The sequence below is a fragment of the Scleropages formosus genome, chromosome 12, assembly GCF_900964775.1.
Source record: "Scleropages formosus chromosome 12, fSclFor1.1, whole genome shotgun sequence".
Taxonomy (NCBI): Eukaryota; Metazoa; Chordata; class Actinopteri; order Osteoglossiformes; family Osteoglossidae; genus Scleropages; species Scleropages formosus.
The window spans coordinates 5,274,072-5,292,338 of NC_041817.1; the positions used below are offsets into that span (position 1 = coordinate 5,274,072).

The following is an 18,267-nucleotide window of genomic DNA, read 5'->3' on the forward strand; positions in this document are numbered from 1 at the left end:
CATTCTTAGTTTCTTTGAAGAAAAGCAGCAGGTAAATGTAATGTCTTAGGACAGTGTAGTAAGCAGCATGGTAAATGGGCAGGTGTTGGTGTCTCCTTTGCATGGCACCATGGTGTGTTTTAAACACTGATTACTGGAAAAGTACAGAATATTCAATAATAGGACATTTATTCCCACACTTAAGTCTTCTGCATGCAGGTGTTGTAAAGTACATGACCAAAGACACTGAGGAGAGTAAGAGTTGTGGAGCTGCAGACTGCTGAAGTGTCATTGTTCTTATTTCACAGTTCTTTTTTTCAGTGAAAGACACTATGGTTCCAGTGTGTGTCCAGGATCCATGCAGCGCTGGGGCAATGGACACAAACGCCTTTCAGAAAGAAGAGTCTGCAGAGTGCAGGGACAATCTGTGACAGAAGATACCAGGAACTTCAAATTCTATAGAACATTTATTCACAGTCAAAACTAACACAACACACTTGTGTCCTGATAAATGAAAATGATTCAGCAATATACTGCATTCTGCTCTAAATGCATCCTCATTGTTCTGCAGTACATGGGAAAAAGGTGGAGCTGGATTTAAAAAAGGAAATGGGTGTGTGCAAAAGATACAAGTACCCTGATATATCTGTTAATGAAACAATTAATTATTAAATGAAAATCAAGTTTTAACTGTTCTTTGTGAACATCTGCAAACTTGGTGAGGTTTCAAACATTTTATCTCAGGTTGATTTTATACAAAATAAAAATTAAATACTGACATAGATATATAAATAACTCATACCTATAAAGACCTGGTTTTAATGCATAGTGTGTACGTTTCAGCTCCAAAATAAAAAATGCATAAAGCTAATTCAGGGATGAAGATGGAGCCATGGTAAAGTTGTTGAAATACACACACATTTTCTGAACCGCTTGTCCCATATGGGGTCGCGGGGAGCCGGAGCCTTCCCGGCAACACAGGGCGTAAGGCCGGAGTGGGAGGGGACATACCCAGGACGGGACGCCAGTCCGTCGCATGGCACCCCAAGCGGGATTCGAACCCCAGACCCACAGGAGAGCAGGACCCGGTCCAACCCACTGCACCACCGCACCCCCCACTGTTGTTGAAATAATACTTTTTTATTTGCTGTTTTCAAGTGGTGCAGTCAGTGTAACTGTGCAGGTAAGTGATTCATTCCAGGATGAGATACACAGAATAACTATGTGGGGATGAGGTACAGAGGAAAAATGCTTTTAAGTGATCACAGGATGACATACAGAATAACTGTGCAGTGAAGTGATCTATTCCAGGATGAGATACAATGCAATCGTCCGCTGAAGAGAACTATTCCCGTATGGCGTACAGTGTAAATGTGGATGAGGAAACACTCCTCAAATCGTTTGAAGTTCTCCCGGTTGAACCGAGGTGTCCCCAGAGCGGCACGTGTCTTAAGGTGGCTCCGTTTGTAAATAAATTTAGTATGGAGAAAAACTTGAGAACACGTTACAATTTCTTTGATCAACAGTAGGGCAATGGAAATAAAACTTATAAATATAAATGAAGACTAACAGCTTAGCATTTTGAAGGTTTCAAATAATTACATTATGTTATAGCCACTTAGGTTATGCTATACTTAGCGCTGTAACATCTTTTATCATCTGAAACAAATAGCTCCAAACGCTGCGTCTGCGTAGCAAATATGGGGAGTTTGCTTTAGTACAAAATTAAATTAAATTTTTCTACTTTGAACAAGACAAAGCACTGGACTCTTTCTGAGTAAAATTTACGTAAGAGTAAAGGCATTGTACAATTGTTATTAGTGTACAACAATATGTTATAAATAGATCTGAGTAATTCAAGAGAAAATTGATATTTAATACAATTCTAGTTGCTGATGACTCGTTACAATAATTAGGTTACAACGGAGTCTCGGAGAAGATAAACGGCGCCTCCTTAACTGTGCGGCGGCTGCCCGAAGTTGGGAGTGGAAAGTAAAGGGTCAGGAAGATCGGGGGGCGGGGATAACCCTTAGGAACGAGGAAAAAAAAAAAAAACCCCTAAAAATCACGTGTCTGGAGATCAAAGGAGATCCGCTTTGTGGAGTTGGAAGGAGAGCTGGTAAATGACACGGCAGCGATGGAGGAGTGAACGCGCTCGTCTCCGCGGGTCACATTTCGGGAAGGATTCAGGAGCTCGCTGAGAAATCCAGTTCCTCACGCAGCCCAGGGCTCACACACCCTCGCCCACTAAAAAATAAAATACAATAACACCCGGGAAATTATGTTTCGATCGGCGCCCATCCAGCCGGCAAGATGATTGTACCGAGGAGAGGGTCTGATCGCCCGGGCGACCCGATGGTCTTCGCCGCCCTGGTACTCGCCGCCTCGCTGGGAGCTGTGTGGGCGAAGGATACCGCCTTCGTGGAAGTGGTGCTCTTCGAGTCGAGCCCGAGCGGAGATTACACGACCTACACCACGGGGCTGCAGGGGCGCTTCTCCCGAGCCGGGGCCACGATCAGCGCCGAGGGCGAGATCGTGCAGGTAACGGGCGTGCGGGGTGGGCATACAAGCAAAGCCACGGTTGGAGGGGGTATGGAGCTTCTTTCCGACTGATTCTTCGAACTTTCGTCGCTCCGTGCAACTTTTCCCCCCCCCTTCGGAGATGGTGCGCGAGCAAGTGTGAGCAAGTGTGTGCGCGCACAGTGGGGTCGCTGCTGCTGCTGCTAGTGGTGGTATACTATATTTGTGAGGATGGTACCGCCGCGCGCACAAGATGGCCTCTGTCCGCAGGCGCGAGCCGTCAACTTTACTCTACAGTTACGTTCACTAAACTTGAAACGCGTCTCCGCGCAGTGAGAAGCGGAGTGGCGCGTTCACTGTCTGTTTCTCCCTTTCATATTTTTATGGCGCATGACAGGTATTTAAACTTAAGGCGCTCTCCCGCTCTCAGCTGCGCGCTTAAACGCCACATAGTAGAATTACGCACAAACTCTCGGTGGAGCGACTCCCTAGGATTTTTGTGCGCTGCTTTTAATCTCTTCGAAGCTGTTTACTACGAGAAGTCGAAAGTGTTGAAGTCAAATGTGAGAAACGCGACTTGGCAGAATGACGGCTCGTCCGCGTTTAAGTCAAATATTTACTGCTAGCATGACTTCTGATGTTGAGTTTTGCTGCTAGAATTGTAACTTCACTATAAACTCTCCATCCGTTACGGCCCAGTGTGCGCTGTGCTGTCCGCGGATCGCAGGGAAAGTAGCCTCTTCCTGCCCCTTTCCAGCTGTGGTGAAGGAGACCCGTCTCTGTCGCTCGTACCCGCAGCCGTGTTGCCCAACAGTGTGAGATGTTCTTCAGGATCACACCTCCAGTACTTCACGCAGCTGCCGGGCTCGAGCCCACTTTATTCAGCTGCACGTGGAAAGCACTTACACTTTCTGACTCCTTTTAAATGCTAAGTATGTTTGCAATATGTAAATGAGCTCATTTTCTTATTTACGTGCAGCTGAACTGGTGGAGTGATATGCGGTGTGGTGGCGCAGCAGGTAGTGTTGGTGCCCTACAGCTCCTGGGCTGTGTGTTGGAATTGAGCTCACATTTTCTCCACGTGCTCTGGTTTTCTCCCACACAGTCCAGCACGTGTGTTTCTGGTGGATTTCTGACAGACTTGGGTGTGCCAGAGAGAGATTTCCTTGTAATGAACTGGCTTCCTGTCCAGGGTGTACCCTTCTCAGTGCTTATAGGCTCCTGCCCACTGTGACCCTGAATTGGATAAGCACTGATGGTAGATTATATGGTTGGGATATGAAATTGCTCAGGAGGGAATATATTAATGTTGTGTTTTTTTTTTTGTCACTGGAGCTTCCTTCAGCTTCTGTTGAATCCAATAAATGTCTCTGCCAAGTTCCTACCTCCATCCTGGAGAAAAATTCAGTGTGACAATGTGTGATTTTCTTGCATAACCAAATGAACATAGTTATACTATTAAGATGACAGGAAGCATGTAATCCGAACTTTTACCAGGGGTCAAAAGTAATTCACGTACAATTGGGTGACATTTTCATAACTTTAGGTATTACATGGCCTGCACTGTGAAATCTAAATCTATTGTTCTTAATAGTATTGTAAGAATTTTTCTAAACTGGAATAAAACGCTTTAGACTCATATTTAAAGTACAGCACAGTTGCACAAATTCAGGCATTCACTGCAGTGTCATTCACATTTATGTGAAATTTTTTGTGTCTGCACATGTATTACTGGTTTTGGGCAAATTGATGTTAATGTTGTCCTGATTCCATCCCTTTGACTGGGAATAAGTATTCAAATTTTGTCTGTAGCAGGAACTATAAGACTTTTGTATTAAATTACAATGAATTCTTTAATTATAACTGAGAAAGATTACATAAGACTAAACATTCTTTGTTGTAAAATATTTAAATTTTTTTCATTTAGCTGACATGTCACTTCTACCAATGCAATCTGCAATGTTAAAGTACTTGCAACTATTTACCCATTTTTACAGCTGGGTAATTTTACTGGAGCAATTTAGGGTAAGTACCTTGCTTAAAGGTACTACAACTGGAGGTGGGAATTGAACCTGGTACCTCTGGGTCCAAAGGCAACAGCTCTAACCACTATCCTACCAGCTACCTCATAAGAGGATTGGACAACATTAAAAGGAGAAGAAAAAAACTGTCATTCTGGGTTTTAAATGCTGACTAAGTTGATGAGGTGTCGTTGCTTTACTATTGTCATATTAAGGAGGAAAAACTTGTATTTTTGAGGCTCTTACTGTTGATAGCAATCAAAAGTAGTTTTAAATGGTCTGGAGTTTGGTATCCATTTTTAGTAAGTTGGCTACCCCTCCTTCTCCCTCCCGTGGCAGTGGCCTGTGCCCGCTATGTGGGGTGGGTCTGGGGTTCAAGCCCCACTTCAGTTGGGGTACCTTGTGGTGGATTGACATCCTGTCCAGGGTGTGTCCCCTCCCCATTTGGCCTTGTGCCCTGTGTTGCAGTGACTCTGCTTGGGACAAGTGATTGTAGACATTGCACCCGCCCACACCGAAGCAGAAGCAGTTGTGTGTTATCTATGGGAAGCTTCCGAAGTGCTTGATATCTGTATTACAGAGAGAAACAAAAACACGGCTCCCCAAGGTCCTTCTGGGAACATACATTAAGTGGACCCACAGAGTCTGCTGCAGACTGTCCGACGCCTGCTTTGGGTGAGCTTTGGCTTCCAAACCTCATGCCCCACCACTAAGACTACACTGAGTTAAGGCAAAATATACACAACACAAGTAATTTTGGCATCCTCTATATGCTAGCGAGTGGAAACCGCTTGTCGGTTTCGTCTGTCTGTGCAGCTGTAATTATCAGATTCACGAGGATGGAGGTAATGTGGTTCTGTTACAGTGAGCTGTTATTGTTGTAAGGCCATTAAGAAATAATGTGGGTGTGTGCCAATGTACACATAATCCACTTTAAAGAATATTATTGTATATGTGCTGTGCAGAGCTTTGTAGATGTGCCCACTGTCACCCACTGCTATTTCAATCAGCTCTTCTATCACTCTTGGCTCTTCGTGTGCTGCATTTGGACGTTCCTACTTTGGCTTTCTTGAGTGTTTCCTGAACATCCTGGAGTCGAAAATGACAATTGTGGAAATGTTAAAATCAGTTGGGCTACATAGTCTGAAGCGAGTGGGGTGCAGCTCACACTTCAAACCTCTGGTGGGGGGAGCGTGTCCTTCAGTGTAAATGGGCCCCCACATTATCCCTACCAAGACCTGGGTTGGTGACAACTGCACTGTGGGACCAGATGGATGTTGGACTGGTGACTCTGCCTAAGTGAAGACAACTTGTCCGATCCCTTGCGCCAGTGGAGATTCTAGGCCAAAGCAGCTCATGTGAAACCCTTGCTGGCCATCTGGTTGCCAGGCTCCTTGACTTGGCCTGCATCATAGGGCAACCTGGGGGGGACCCACACCCACCCCCCACCTTAAACCCCAGCTCTGTGGTGCCTTGTTTCAAAGCTGCTCCCTACCCCTCCCACGACAGCTCCTCTGGGCTCTGAGTCCTTTCATCGCTGGCCCTGGAGCAGTGGAATTTGCTCCCGGCCACCATAAGCACCCTGGAGTCACGCTTGGCATTCCAGTGCTAACTAAAGACGCACCTGTTCTGACCGTTCCTGCGCTCCCATGGCCCAACTAATTTTAGTGCCTCGTATACTATATATGACCTGTTACATGTATGGACTGCTTTGCCATGTAGGTTCGGCTCTTTAAATGGCATGTTTTGTTCTTTCTGCCATGGAATGTGTGCCTAATTCTGCCTGAGCTCAGAGAAGGTTACCCCTCCCATTTTAATTGCTTTATGCATACTTTGTTCAGGTACTTTGCATCAGTCAAATACTTGGAGTTTCATGTTGTGGTACTGGGTTGTGTTCTGTCAGTGTACCAGTGTGAGGCACTGTAGAGGAGGTGTAGAGCACCTTGCTGGGGTTTGGGTATAGGGTCTCATGGTGGTCTTGGTTCTAGGAGATGAAGCCCTCAGCTTTGAAGGGGGTCTGAAATGGTGTGTGTCCTGCTGTGCCCAAACATTTTAATTCAGTTTCCCAGATCGCATGGAAGTGCGAAGGCTCGCTTGCGTTGACTTATGACTGAAATGAGTTTATTCAATGCTCGCTTTCTCAGCTGTCTCATTTCTCTACTCTCTGGCTTTGGTTAATGGCTTACTCTGCTGTAATAATAATTTTTTTTTCCCCTCCCCCCCTTTATAATGCAAAGCTAACCTAAACTTGGTTTTCTGCATTGATGCCCCCTGAACTTTCTTGAGTCTGTGAGGTGATTTGACAAACTCCCAACACCGAATACATAGGGGCACTTATCCTACATTTATGGCACTCAATTCAAAGTTGAGTCATGATGATCACTCGTGGGTTTCATGATAGTGGGTACCTAAATCTTCTGTACGTGGGCATGGGGAGAACATGCAAACTGCACAGCCTGAGCAGGCTTCAAGGTTATGCCCAAACATGCAGCTCAGGCGATGTGAGGCACCAGCAGCACCTCCATGTCCTCTACAAACATACAGTATGTTCTTCACAGCGTGTGTAATGCATTGTAATGAAGTAAAACCAGTGTTGCAAAGGTATCAACAGCTCAGTTTTTTTCTCTAGGTTTCCCCCCCCCCTACAGATGGTACATCTTCTAATGTGCAGTGGTTAAATCTTCAAACCCAGCCCCCCCCCCTTTTTCCCCCCCCACTTCATCTTGTGTGTTGAGGTGAAGGGCATGAGTTCAGTGACCTTTTTGTTTTGGTGATGGTTCAATGGTGGGTTGAGTATGACAGAACCTGGTTAGTCACATGGCAAAAAGTCAGCAGAGGGTTTTTGGGTAAAATCTTGCTGGAAATTGTTTAATACTCAACGCTGGAGTTGTGTGCTGTCATTCGGTACCTCCGCAGTTGGGAAACAAAAAAAAAAAAAGTTGCTCAGACTGTGATTGGTACAGACAGTCCCGCAAGAAGACCTGGTTCTGTGCTGTGGTTTTATGCTGTAAAGGATGCTTGGTGTGGCAGCTGGCAGCTTTGGTCACAGAGTGAAAATGCAGGATTGCGTTATGGGGCCTGTTCCAGAAAACCCTGTCACTTCCCACTCAAGGCCAGAGTAGCGTGCTGCAGTGCTGGGTTTAAAAGGTTAAAAGTTCTGGCTGTCTACATTTTCCACTTATTGGTTTTGTGGTCGTGCCTGTATTTTAAGTGCTATCATTTCAAACCGCTACCCCGTTTGATTTTCGTATTCCGGCCCAAGTAATTTTAGGCTGCGTTTTCTGCCCCTTCTGGATTAGAACGGACGATTAAAGTGTTTCCTTCCCGCTTTCTTCTTCCTCTGTCTGCTCCTTTGACGTGCGCGGAGTGTGTCACGCTTTCTTTAGCATGTGAATGACTCAAGGCTAGAATTGCACTTGGCAGGAACACATGGATTTAGACCCGCTGCTTTGTTCCCCCACCAGAATATTGCACCCAAGAAAGTTATCCTGTGCAACGAGTCTAATTGTGCCTAGGCTTTGGGCAAGCGGCTTGCTCTGTGAAGGATTTGCCTACTAAATCTGGAGTGGCTCGTGATTGCTACATGTGTGCTTGCATCTTTGTTGCAGCATTTTTATAGGGGCGATACCTCTATGGGCTGGTGGTTATGGGGCAGATGTCCTCTGCTAACCATCTTTGGCCTCCTAAGCCATTATCACATGCTGGATTTACATTTACGTTTATTTAGCAGATTCTTTTGTCCAAAGCGACTTCCTATGAACTCTTATGTAGTGTTATCAGCCCACACGCCTTATTCACCAAGGTGACTTACACTGCTAGATACACTACTTACAATGGGTCACTCATCCATACATCAGCGGAACACACTCTCTCTGTCACTCTCACACTACAGGTGAACCTGAACAGCATCTCTTTGGACTGTGGGAGGAAACCAGAGCACCCGGCGGAAACCCACACAGACATGGGGAGAACATGCAAACTCCACGCAGGATTTGATGGCAGATCATTTAACAAACTGCTTATGATGGTCTTCCATGTTCTCTGATTTAATGTAAAGGTTTGGAATTAGCATCTGCTCCTCCTGTACCCCCTCATCATTGCTGGACCTGCAGTGTTGTCGGTTGGAACACAAAACATGTACTTGTCTTAAGTTTTTGCTCTGTTCTGTATTTGTATGTGCCGTCCCATCTACAAACTCATCCTCATATTTTATGCGAATTGGTATAGTCTATGGTTAATTCCCACGTAGTGAACAAAATTGAGCAAAGCAAAGATTTCTTGTTTTCTGGTATAACTAGAAATGTTCTGGTTCAATCTTGTGGAAGAGTGAGATATCTGTTTTAAAAAAAAAAAAAAGCAATAATATCAGTTTATACTGCTGGCACAAAGTGCTGAACAATGGCAAAAAACCCAAGTAGTTATAGAGCAGTGACACTATGGCTGAGTTGGTCAGGTGAACTTTGACAGCTGAGGAAAACGGGGGGGCACTACCATTTTCAACAAAGGGTTAAAAATAAACTTCCGTGGGTCCATGTAGCAGCGGTAGCCCGCTCCTCCTGCACATTCTGAAGTGGTTCTAATGGATCTGTGTAAGTATGTCTGTGGTTAAAAGAGCAGTGTATGAAGCGGCCCCATTCTAGAGTCTGTGGTCCAGTACCGTTGAATGTGTACGAAACCCTAACTTGCTGCGGACCAAGCTAAGAAAAAGGATAAATGTAGGCTTTACATAGATACTCAGCAAAGGTTAGCTTTTAATGAAATGTCAGCCAGTAGACTGTATAATCGAGACTCTGGAGGCAATGTTTAGGGATCTGGATTTCTTAGTTGAGAAACTATTGTAGTTGACGCCACTTTGGAGGCTAGAATCACTGTCATGGCCAAGACAGTCATGCTCTCTGAACCCATCCAGGTGTGAAGTACTGTAAGACCAAAGGTGCTGGTGTATACTGTTGTACAGATGCTCTACGACCAAAGCATTCAAACTTTCATTTGTAAAATTAATGTACAGGTGGTCCCTGATTTACGATGGTTCGGTGTTTTTTAAAAACTTTGAGGATGAGCTGGCGATGGACATTCAGAAACCGTACTTCGAATTTTGATTCCCCCTGGCAAGTGATATGCGGTGTGATACTCTCTTGGGATGTTGGGCAGCGATCCGCGTCTCCCAGTCTGTCACGCGGTTCTGTTTTGTGCATCCATAATATCACAAATGCCCATTTGTGTCTCCTGCTACTGGTGAGAAGAAGAGGAAGACAATTACTCTTGAGGAGAAACTCAAGATAATTGCCCGGCATCTCGTAATGGCCATTGCACATATGCTAGGCTATGGTGTTCAGTAGGTTAGGTGTATTAAATGAATTTTCGACTTACATTTTTTGACTTATGATGGGTTTTGTGGAATGTAACCCCTTTGTAAATCGGGGACCACCTGTATACTATAAATGTGCAAGTAGCACCAATTTGTATTAAGTGTGATTTCCTCCTTGACCCTGAATCCTGGCCCTGCTGCCATAACACAGTTAAGTAGATACACAAGTGTGTAAGCAGCTCAGGAGGGGCCTGGCACCCATGTGGACCCCTGTATGGTGTCAGATTGGCTTTGTTTCTCTAACCTGGCTTCGCTGAGGAATATTAGCGACATGAGAAATCACGTTCCACAACCAAATATACTTTTGAAATTGTTCGTAGTGGAAAAACTCCCATAAAACAACATGCCTGAAGTTGTGAAGACCTGGTCACCGAGAGGCTGATGTACACAACGCAATACATGGGCCATAAATAAATGAGCTGTTCCCCCCCCCCCCCCCCCCCTTTCAATCTTAGTCTTTTATTGGTCAGGTATCTTCAAAGCTTCAATATTAAATTTTGAATTCTTTGACTGGCACTATTAGTTTTTCAGTGTAAATGTATTTTTACGGGTTTCCTCGTGTAATTTTTTTTTTTTTTTTTTTTTTAATTAACTGCCTGTTGGGTTGTCCAACATGCGACAGGTTGTGAAGTCCATCATTTCCGTTTGCTCCTCATTTGCATGCCAGAGCGCACATTGTCTCGCTGGGAACTGGAAAGTAATGCAGTTATGGAATAATTCTGTCAACTTGGTTTATGAAGGAGCTGGAGCCACACACACTGAGTGAAGCCACAGATAGGAGACAGCAGAGTTCTAGATGGCCTGTTGGGTTGAACTTGGCAGGAGGGGGCCAGGAGCTGGCCTGGAATGTGGTGACAAATGGTGCAGGTCCAAAATCAAACACCAGCCTTTTTATTGCTTCCCTTTCCCCGAGTGCTGGGCAGGTACAGATTCCCCCTTTCCAGCATGCTGTCTACTTCCCTTGCAGCTCAAAAGAACAACATGGGGTTGACTGAGCTCAAGGGGGTCATCACTTAAAGTATTTACTGGTTCCCCCCCTCCAGTGCCTTGAAACACATAATTAGGGTCATGCCTGTTATTGTTTAATTTATAAAAAGAGCTCTGTGGATTTTCTGGAAAAAAGTCCCCCCCTCTTCCCCCAAAAGACACAACAGACTCTTAGTTGGGAATGGCAGCTGAGGAACAAGCTCCTGTACATAGTGCCCAGTTGCTGTTGCTGCTACAATCACTGGCGGAATGTGTGTCACTTCCCGCTGCCTAATCCAATTAGCCTTTAGCTGTGTATGAACCTTACATGCTACTAAGCTGACATTTAGCAGTGCCTGGCTTGATCTGCCTTGCATATATAATTTATATAGCACCACAGCAAATATTTGGCCTGTCTTTGTTCGCGCGGCACCATGGTATATCCAGCACTGGTTATTGGGCCCATGCTTTACACTTGACAGGGAGGCTGTTGCGGGGCTGCCATATTTCTTCCTTGGCCGCTCTGGGTAAGTGCATTCCAGGAGACGAATGGCAAGGGCAGTGTGCAGGTCTGCCAGATGGCTACGGGGAGATGTCTTGCTGAGTCTTGTCTGCTCGTCCCACTCCATCTCCCCCTCCTGGGGGACACAATGAGGGCCTGGTTATGACAGATTATGCTAGTTATGCATAGGCAGGCAAGTTGGCATTTGGGCCAGATTCCCAGAGGAATGACCTGCTGGGCTCTGGAAGACTGCAGGTGAGGTATATTGGGGGGGCACTGAGACCCTCATGGAATCTGTGTGAGCTACTCTGTTTGAGGCTGGCCTTGGGCTGCTGAAGATGCCCTCCCCATGTTCTCATCTCCAGGAACATCTCCATCAGCAGCCTTCTGATGACAAAGTGCAATTTTAGAAGTGTCAGCTCAGCTGGATTAAGACCCATTTCCTGCTACACTTGAAGACACCGAGCTTTTATTTTACTGTGGTTTTCCCCATTTGACAGCTTCTCCCTTCTCTGTCTTGAATTTTTTTATATTTCTTTAGCTGACACTTTTTTTTCTCCAAAGTGCCCAGCAGTGATTGTTGCCCAAATGTACAGTTGGGGTCCCCTCCCCCCAACTGTATCAAACGTTGCTGAAGGGTGCTATAGCAGAAGATGGGTATTTTGAATGAGATACTGTATGCTGAATATGCTGTGGTGTACTTTGTTCCTATTTTTTTGAATATGTTGTGAAGTTTCCTACGTTTTTCCACCTGCCACTGGTGTCTTTCGTTTCATGCGATCGGCTGTGGGAGCCCTATTAAACATTTAATGCTCACTTTGGTTTTACATTTAATTTAGTTGACTTTTTTTTTTTTTTTGTATGAACTTACTTTGTGTTAAGCTACTTACAATGATTTACTCATTTATACAGTTGGACAATTTTACTGGAGCAATTTATGCTAAGTACCTTTCTCAAAGGTATTACAGCCAGAGGTGTAATCAAACCTTTGGATCCAAAGGCAGCTGTTCTAACCACCACAGTACCAGCTGTCCCTGCCTGCCTCCCATTTTAGGATTTACTTTTGACTTGGTCTTGAATTCCTTAGTCTGAGTCCAAAATACTGATTAGAGACTTATTTTTATGCGATCACCTTTAAAAAGTACTGTCACCCCACCCACCCACACGTCCTTTCCTCACTTAAAACAGGTTTTAGTTCCATCAGAAAAGAGAGGGCCAGGGAAAACCTGGGAGGACTGCATTGGCATGGCTACAGCATGCAAATTACGGCAGGCCAGCAAACTCTGCTAATGCGCTTCCCTTTCCACTTCCTTCTCGGCGGTGCCCGTAATCACGCGTTTCCCTTCAGAATCCTCCCCGAGGCAATTAGGGGAGGACTCGGGTGCAAGTGGGCGGTGGAACTTCACTGCAGGGGATCGCTGAAATGTGCCTCCTGAGAAGATAGGATCACCTGAGCAGGAGAAGGGGGCAGAGGCGCTGAACATCAAAGGCTTAGTCTAAACGGGGGGACGGGTTTGGGTGTTGGGGGGGGGGTCTTCAAAGTGGCGTCTGAGCTGCGCACAAGATACGGCGAACCGATGATGTAATCATGCCCTTAAAGGCAAACAGCCTGGCAACAAAGGCAGCTGGTGTTCCAGGCTGAGTGGAGGGGGCTGGAGGAGGGGTTTGGGGGGGCAAATTGAATAAGCTTTTGATTTGCTTTTGCCCCCAGACTTGCCTTCCCAGGCCTCCCTGTTGCCTTTTCTTTAATCTGCATTTATTGTCCTGTTTTCCCTTGAGCGGGAATTGGTTGAGGTTGGCGGGGGGGGTCACCTCATATTATCGTCATTCAATAGATGGCTTAATCCATGGCGTGTTCATAAAGTAACAGGTGGATCGTGGGCATCTGTCTGCCGTAAAGTTTATGTAGTTGTGCAGCTTTGAGGCACCCTGTGCATTTGTCACTTTTTTTTCTCTGTCAGTGAGATATGTTATTAGTCCACAGCTGATGCCGTAAAGGGAGAGTTTTGTGTGTCTGACTGAAGACTTTGTCAGACTTTTTGATCGCTGTTCAGTTTTACCGTGTTCAGCAGCCTCTCTGTGAGTGGCGCAGATCTGGGGCCCCTTCTACACTGTGGTGTTGTCACTTTGAGCCTGCTGGGGGTGCTGTCAGGAGCAGAGGAGGGATGTGGCTGCAGTTTGTCTGCTCAGAACCCCATTGGTTAGGGTTGACCAGCACAATCCTATAACACATTTTATCAGTGATGAAAATGTCACATTGAACCTGGGTTCAAATCCTACCTCTTGCTGTAGTATTCAGTTTGTTTTTATAGATCAACCAGAGTGCTGAATAAAGGGATAACACTAACCAAATAAGAGTTGAATATATATATAATTACTACATTACCCACGGAGTTATTAAAGTTATAAGTATGCCTACTGGCCAATGGGGGGAAAGCAGCAAAAAACTTCCAACTGAAAGTTAAAGGAGGAGGAAACCTCTGGGGGTCCAAGTGCCAGTGGTTGCCCACGTCTCCAGGGCATTCTAGATTATAGAGGACTTAAGTCCATTTACAGCTAATAACGTTGCTGAGTGTTAACTTTGATGTCCCAGTTCACATAAGTACGTCTCGTCAATCATGGCAGGTGATCATCGGCTTCAGTCAGCATGGGGTGCTGGTATCCTCTCCGGCCTCCTCCTCCTCAGTATAGGGAAAGGATATTATCCTTGATCCAGATACTTACCCTGAATTGCTCCAGGAAAAATTACCCAGGTGTGTAAATACAGCATGTATATTAATATTGTCACTTTGTAGAAAAGTGCTTGATAAATGAATAACCAGTAGTGATGCAGCGCATGTGAAAATGCTTGTGCAATTCGCTTAGTTATTTGGCACTGAACGTAGTGTACACTGGTATAGTGACTGATCATAAGCTTACTGCCTTCTCAGTAGTAAGGAGCCCTCCCTCATGGGCAAGGCTGCAACCCCATGCCTCATAGTTACCCAGGTCCAATATAATGGCAGGTCTGTAGCACCTTATACCCCCTTCTCTCATAATCACAAATTGTGCATCAGTTTGTTGCCTGGCCTTTTAACAGTTACATGTCAGGCATCCCAAGCATAGTAAAATCACAAAAACTAGGCCAAAGCTGCTGTTTCTGAGGGGAAGCCGTTGTGCCTGTACGGATGGCATCATCTTGGCACCTTTATCTTGTTTATGGCAGTGGCACTCTGAGCATTTTACGTTTTAAGGTCGTTCCAAAGGTGGTCCTGCAAAAACAGTTCATTCCTCTGTCTTTCCCTCTAGTTTAGAGCCCCACTTTGACATGGACAGTAAGTGCCCCACCAACTCATAACTGACTGCAGGAGCAGTGGTGGAGTATGCTGGGAAGTGTTTTGTGTTCAGATTTTCACCTAGTTTACCTAAGGTTTACAACTACTTCTTTCTACGCTTTAAGTTTCGGTTTCGTATGCGGTGTGTCTTTCCTGTTGTTTACATGAACGTAATAAAGGAGCATAGACAGGCGATACGATATAACTACTATGTTATTTATTTGGTTGGTACTTTTTCTTCAAGGTGATTTACGATGATTTACCTACTTATACAGCTAGGTCATTTTTACTATATTAGTTCAGGGTACCTTGATCAAAGGTACTACAGCAGGAGGTAGGTCCTTTCTGAACGTAAGGCAACAGCCATGATCACTGTGTCACCTGTTAGCTCCATAAATGTACATACCTTTTGTAATAACTTGATCAGAATTTTTTTGTTTGGTACTATTTCTGCAGAGTGTCTGTATTTGAGTTTTGTTTGCAGTGTTCACTTTAGCTGCATCCACTTTGACAGCTTGGCACTTTTCCAGTTTGCACGTGTAAGCACTCATTATGTGTGTGTATAATGTCACAGCAGTGTTGTGCAGGTAATTCAGCTTTGAGCTGAAAGCAAACCATGGGTTTGTTCCCTGGGGCAAATATTTATTTCAATGGTAACGCAAAGCTTTGGATTTTGTTCAAAATAAAAATGTAACATGCAAAAACTGTACTTATTACTGCAATGCACTTCTGTAGTCAGTAAAATCACTGTTAGGTTGTTTACCCTCCACAGCTTAGTGTTGCCTCAATTAGCGAAGGATTTCAGTCAGTCTGTTTAGTGGTGATGAATTCGAGCCATGAGATCTCAGCAACTATGTGTTACTGTAGTATTTAAATCACACTTGTTTTGTGTGAACCGAGTTGTTAACCGTTCCATCAAACTCCTCCGCTGGATTGCAGAGGATGTCAGGAGAAGCTGGCTGGTTGTTGGTCTGCATCTTGTGCAATACTATGGATGGAAGACCTGTACATCCAGAAATAAAATTTCAAATTTTAAGTAGTGTCAAAGCAAATTTGTTTTGATTTCTGAGCATTTCCAGTGGAATAACTTGATCTCTTAAAGGATCCTCTTTGTTTTCTATGTTTATCTTGTAGAAGTGGTGTTTCGTACCTTACAAAGGCAGTTCGTTCCTGGAAAACCCTTCATATGGTAAATTCTGCTTAGAATGGTAAAGTAATTACCATCAATTTCACAGGTAGAACTTTTTATTTGTCCCTGGGCCCCAAAATTGACACCCGTTTATGATGAAAAGTATCACCGAATTCTGTTAAAATGGACACAGTTACTTCAACAGTTAATGTTAGTCAGCGTAACAGAACGCAACAATGAAGTTATTTAAATAAATTTTGGCAACATTTTTTAATCTTGAAATAAATGACATTTTTTGTACCGAATGAATTAGCCCTGCTACATGATGAATGGGTCGAATTGCTTTATGAAGATTTCAGTGAGGACTCTCGGTTTTGGAAAGGATACTCATTTGGTCCAGATCTTTGTGTGGGTGACCGCAGGGACAATGTAAAGCTGCTTACCTGCAATGCAGCACCTGATGTGTTCACCAGTGATGATGTGAGGCGGCCAGCCATCAAAAAATGTTAAACAAAACTGCAGATCTGGCTGCTGTGCAGCTGTCCTCTTGAGGGCGGGAAAGGCAGATTTCTGCGCAATCCAGGTCTTCAGTATCCTCCTGGTGTATCGAAGACCCTGCTGCTTTGAAAGGCCACACTTCATCTACAGCATTTTACCACCCCAGTCATCTGCAAATGGGTGAAAAAGAGCTAGAGAATTGGGGCTCTTCCCAGGCCCAATAGCCTCTCTGCCCTGGCTCTGGTTTGTGACTGATCTGTGGAATGGATCAAAGGGGGTATGGGGTTCTAATCTGAGGGTAAAACTTTTTTTTTTTTTTTTTTTTAATATTAATATTAAATGTATGTGTGCTGCTGCTTTGCTTGCGTGAATTGTAGATGGAATGCCACACTGTGGCTGAAAGGATGTGATCCCTCAGATGAACAAAATGTAAGCCTGTGGGTGTCCAGATTGTTTGAATGCTCAATTGCCCCTCTGCCACCACAACCTGAGCTTCTGGTATGACCTCACTCAAAGACATCAGTCCTCAAGGGCAGGTGTTCTAGATATTTTATTCTCCTCATCCCTCTGGGGCAATTCCAGTTGGTGCAATTTTACGTGGCACGTGGAACCCACTCTCGCTGTTGGCTGAGCTTTCCTCTGAGAGCTACTTGGTACTGCATCCTGCCAGGGTGATTTTGGTCCACTCTGAACCTGCAGTGCTTGATGGACATCAAGGGGACCCTCACATGAGGCCAGCTTTTTCAGAGCTGCTATGCTTCAGCATTAAGCTTTTTGGGAGGATGTAGTCCTCCTCTGCTGTCCAGAAACATCCAGCAGCAATTTATTTGATTTAACATAATTTATTTAGCTGATGCTCTTCTCTACAGCAACTTAATGTTATGCCACTTAAAGTGATTTACTAATTTTTACAGCTGGCCTACTTTTTACTGTTTCAATTTAGGGTCAGAATCTTGATCGAACTTTGTAGAGCAGGAGGTGGGATTCAAACCCAGATCCTTCAAGTGTAAGGCAATGGCCTGTATACACCACGCCACTTGCTGCTCCTGAAAATGGCATGAAGACAGGTCTTCCGGAGCAGTGGCTTGGCCTAAATTCCATCATGTTTTATGGAGACACAGCAGTTAAATGTTGCACATGGGAAGTTCCAACATGGCAGCAGTGGTTTTACTTCCCTCTTCCTACAGATGTTGAGATGCTTCCCAATCTCACATGGCCTTTTTCACTTTGTCCTTCAGCATTTGTTTGTCCCCATTCAGTTTGCGCTGTAGAGTCTGATCCCACAGTCTACTTTGCTTTTGTTTGTGCTCTGGAGCATCAGTGGCTCCTCGAGTGATTATTTTCATTTTGTTAGCGGTCTCCTGGTTCCCCTTATGTCGTTTTTCTCTCTCTTTCTCTGGTCCTCTGTTTGGCGCAGTGTGTTCCGTACCGCAGCTCTTATCTGTACCTCCTTTATCTGAGCCCAGCACACATACCCATGAGAGGGAGAGGGACGAGTGATGCTATCGCCTGCCTGGGAATTCACCATGGTGCTTTACGGCACATCAAAGTGTCCTGGTCTGGGGTCTATCATGCAGTAAGGGCGGGAGGGGTGCGAAGACTCACTAATGCTCAGGAATAGATCTGGTGCTGGTGGAAGGTTAAGCTTGGCAGTTGCCGAGGGTGAAGCGGCCAGGGTTGTCTGGCCATATGGGGCTGTTGACTGGAGACATGGGGACCAAGGATGATGGGCTCTATCATCCAGAAAAACAAACGATTAATTTTGCAAAAATCCTGTAACAAAAGGGGGGTGAGGAATGGGGCCAGTCTTGCCATGAGGGAGATGGTGCACCACACAACAAACGGGAAATATTATCACTGGCAAATATCTGGATGCCGCAAATACTTGGGATAGCTGGTGTACACTTTGGCCTTTTTGTTGTGGTAGTATGAATGGAATCTTCTGTAGGAGGTGAGTGAGTGAGTGGCAG

The 18,267-nt window shown here is 44.9% G+C and overlaps 1 protein-coding gene across 2 annotated transcripts in view; it reads left to right on the top strand.

The window, feature by feature from the left end:
- The first annotated feature begins 2,027 nt into the window (after positions 1-2,027).
- znrf3 (zinc and ring finger 3) overlaps positions 2,028-18,267 on the top strand; it is a 71,815-nt gene continuing 55,575 nt past the window's right edge. For both annotated transcript variants that reach the window (XM_018737823.2, XM_018737824.2), the window contains exon 1: positions 2,028-2,520. In XM_018737823.2, coding sequence (XP_018593339.1) covers positions 2,293-2,520 — 228 coding nt within the window. In that variant the 5' untranslated portion in view covers positions 2,028-2,292. The remainder of the gene's footprint in view (positions 2,521-18,267) is intronic.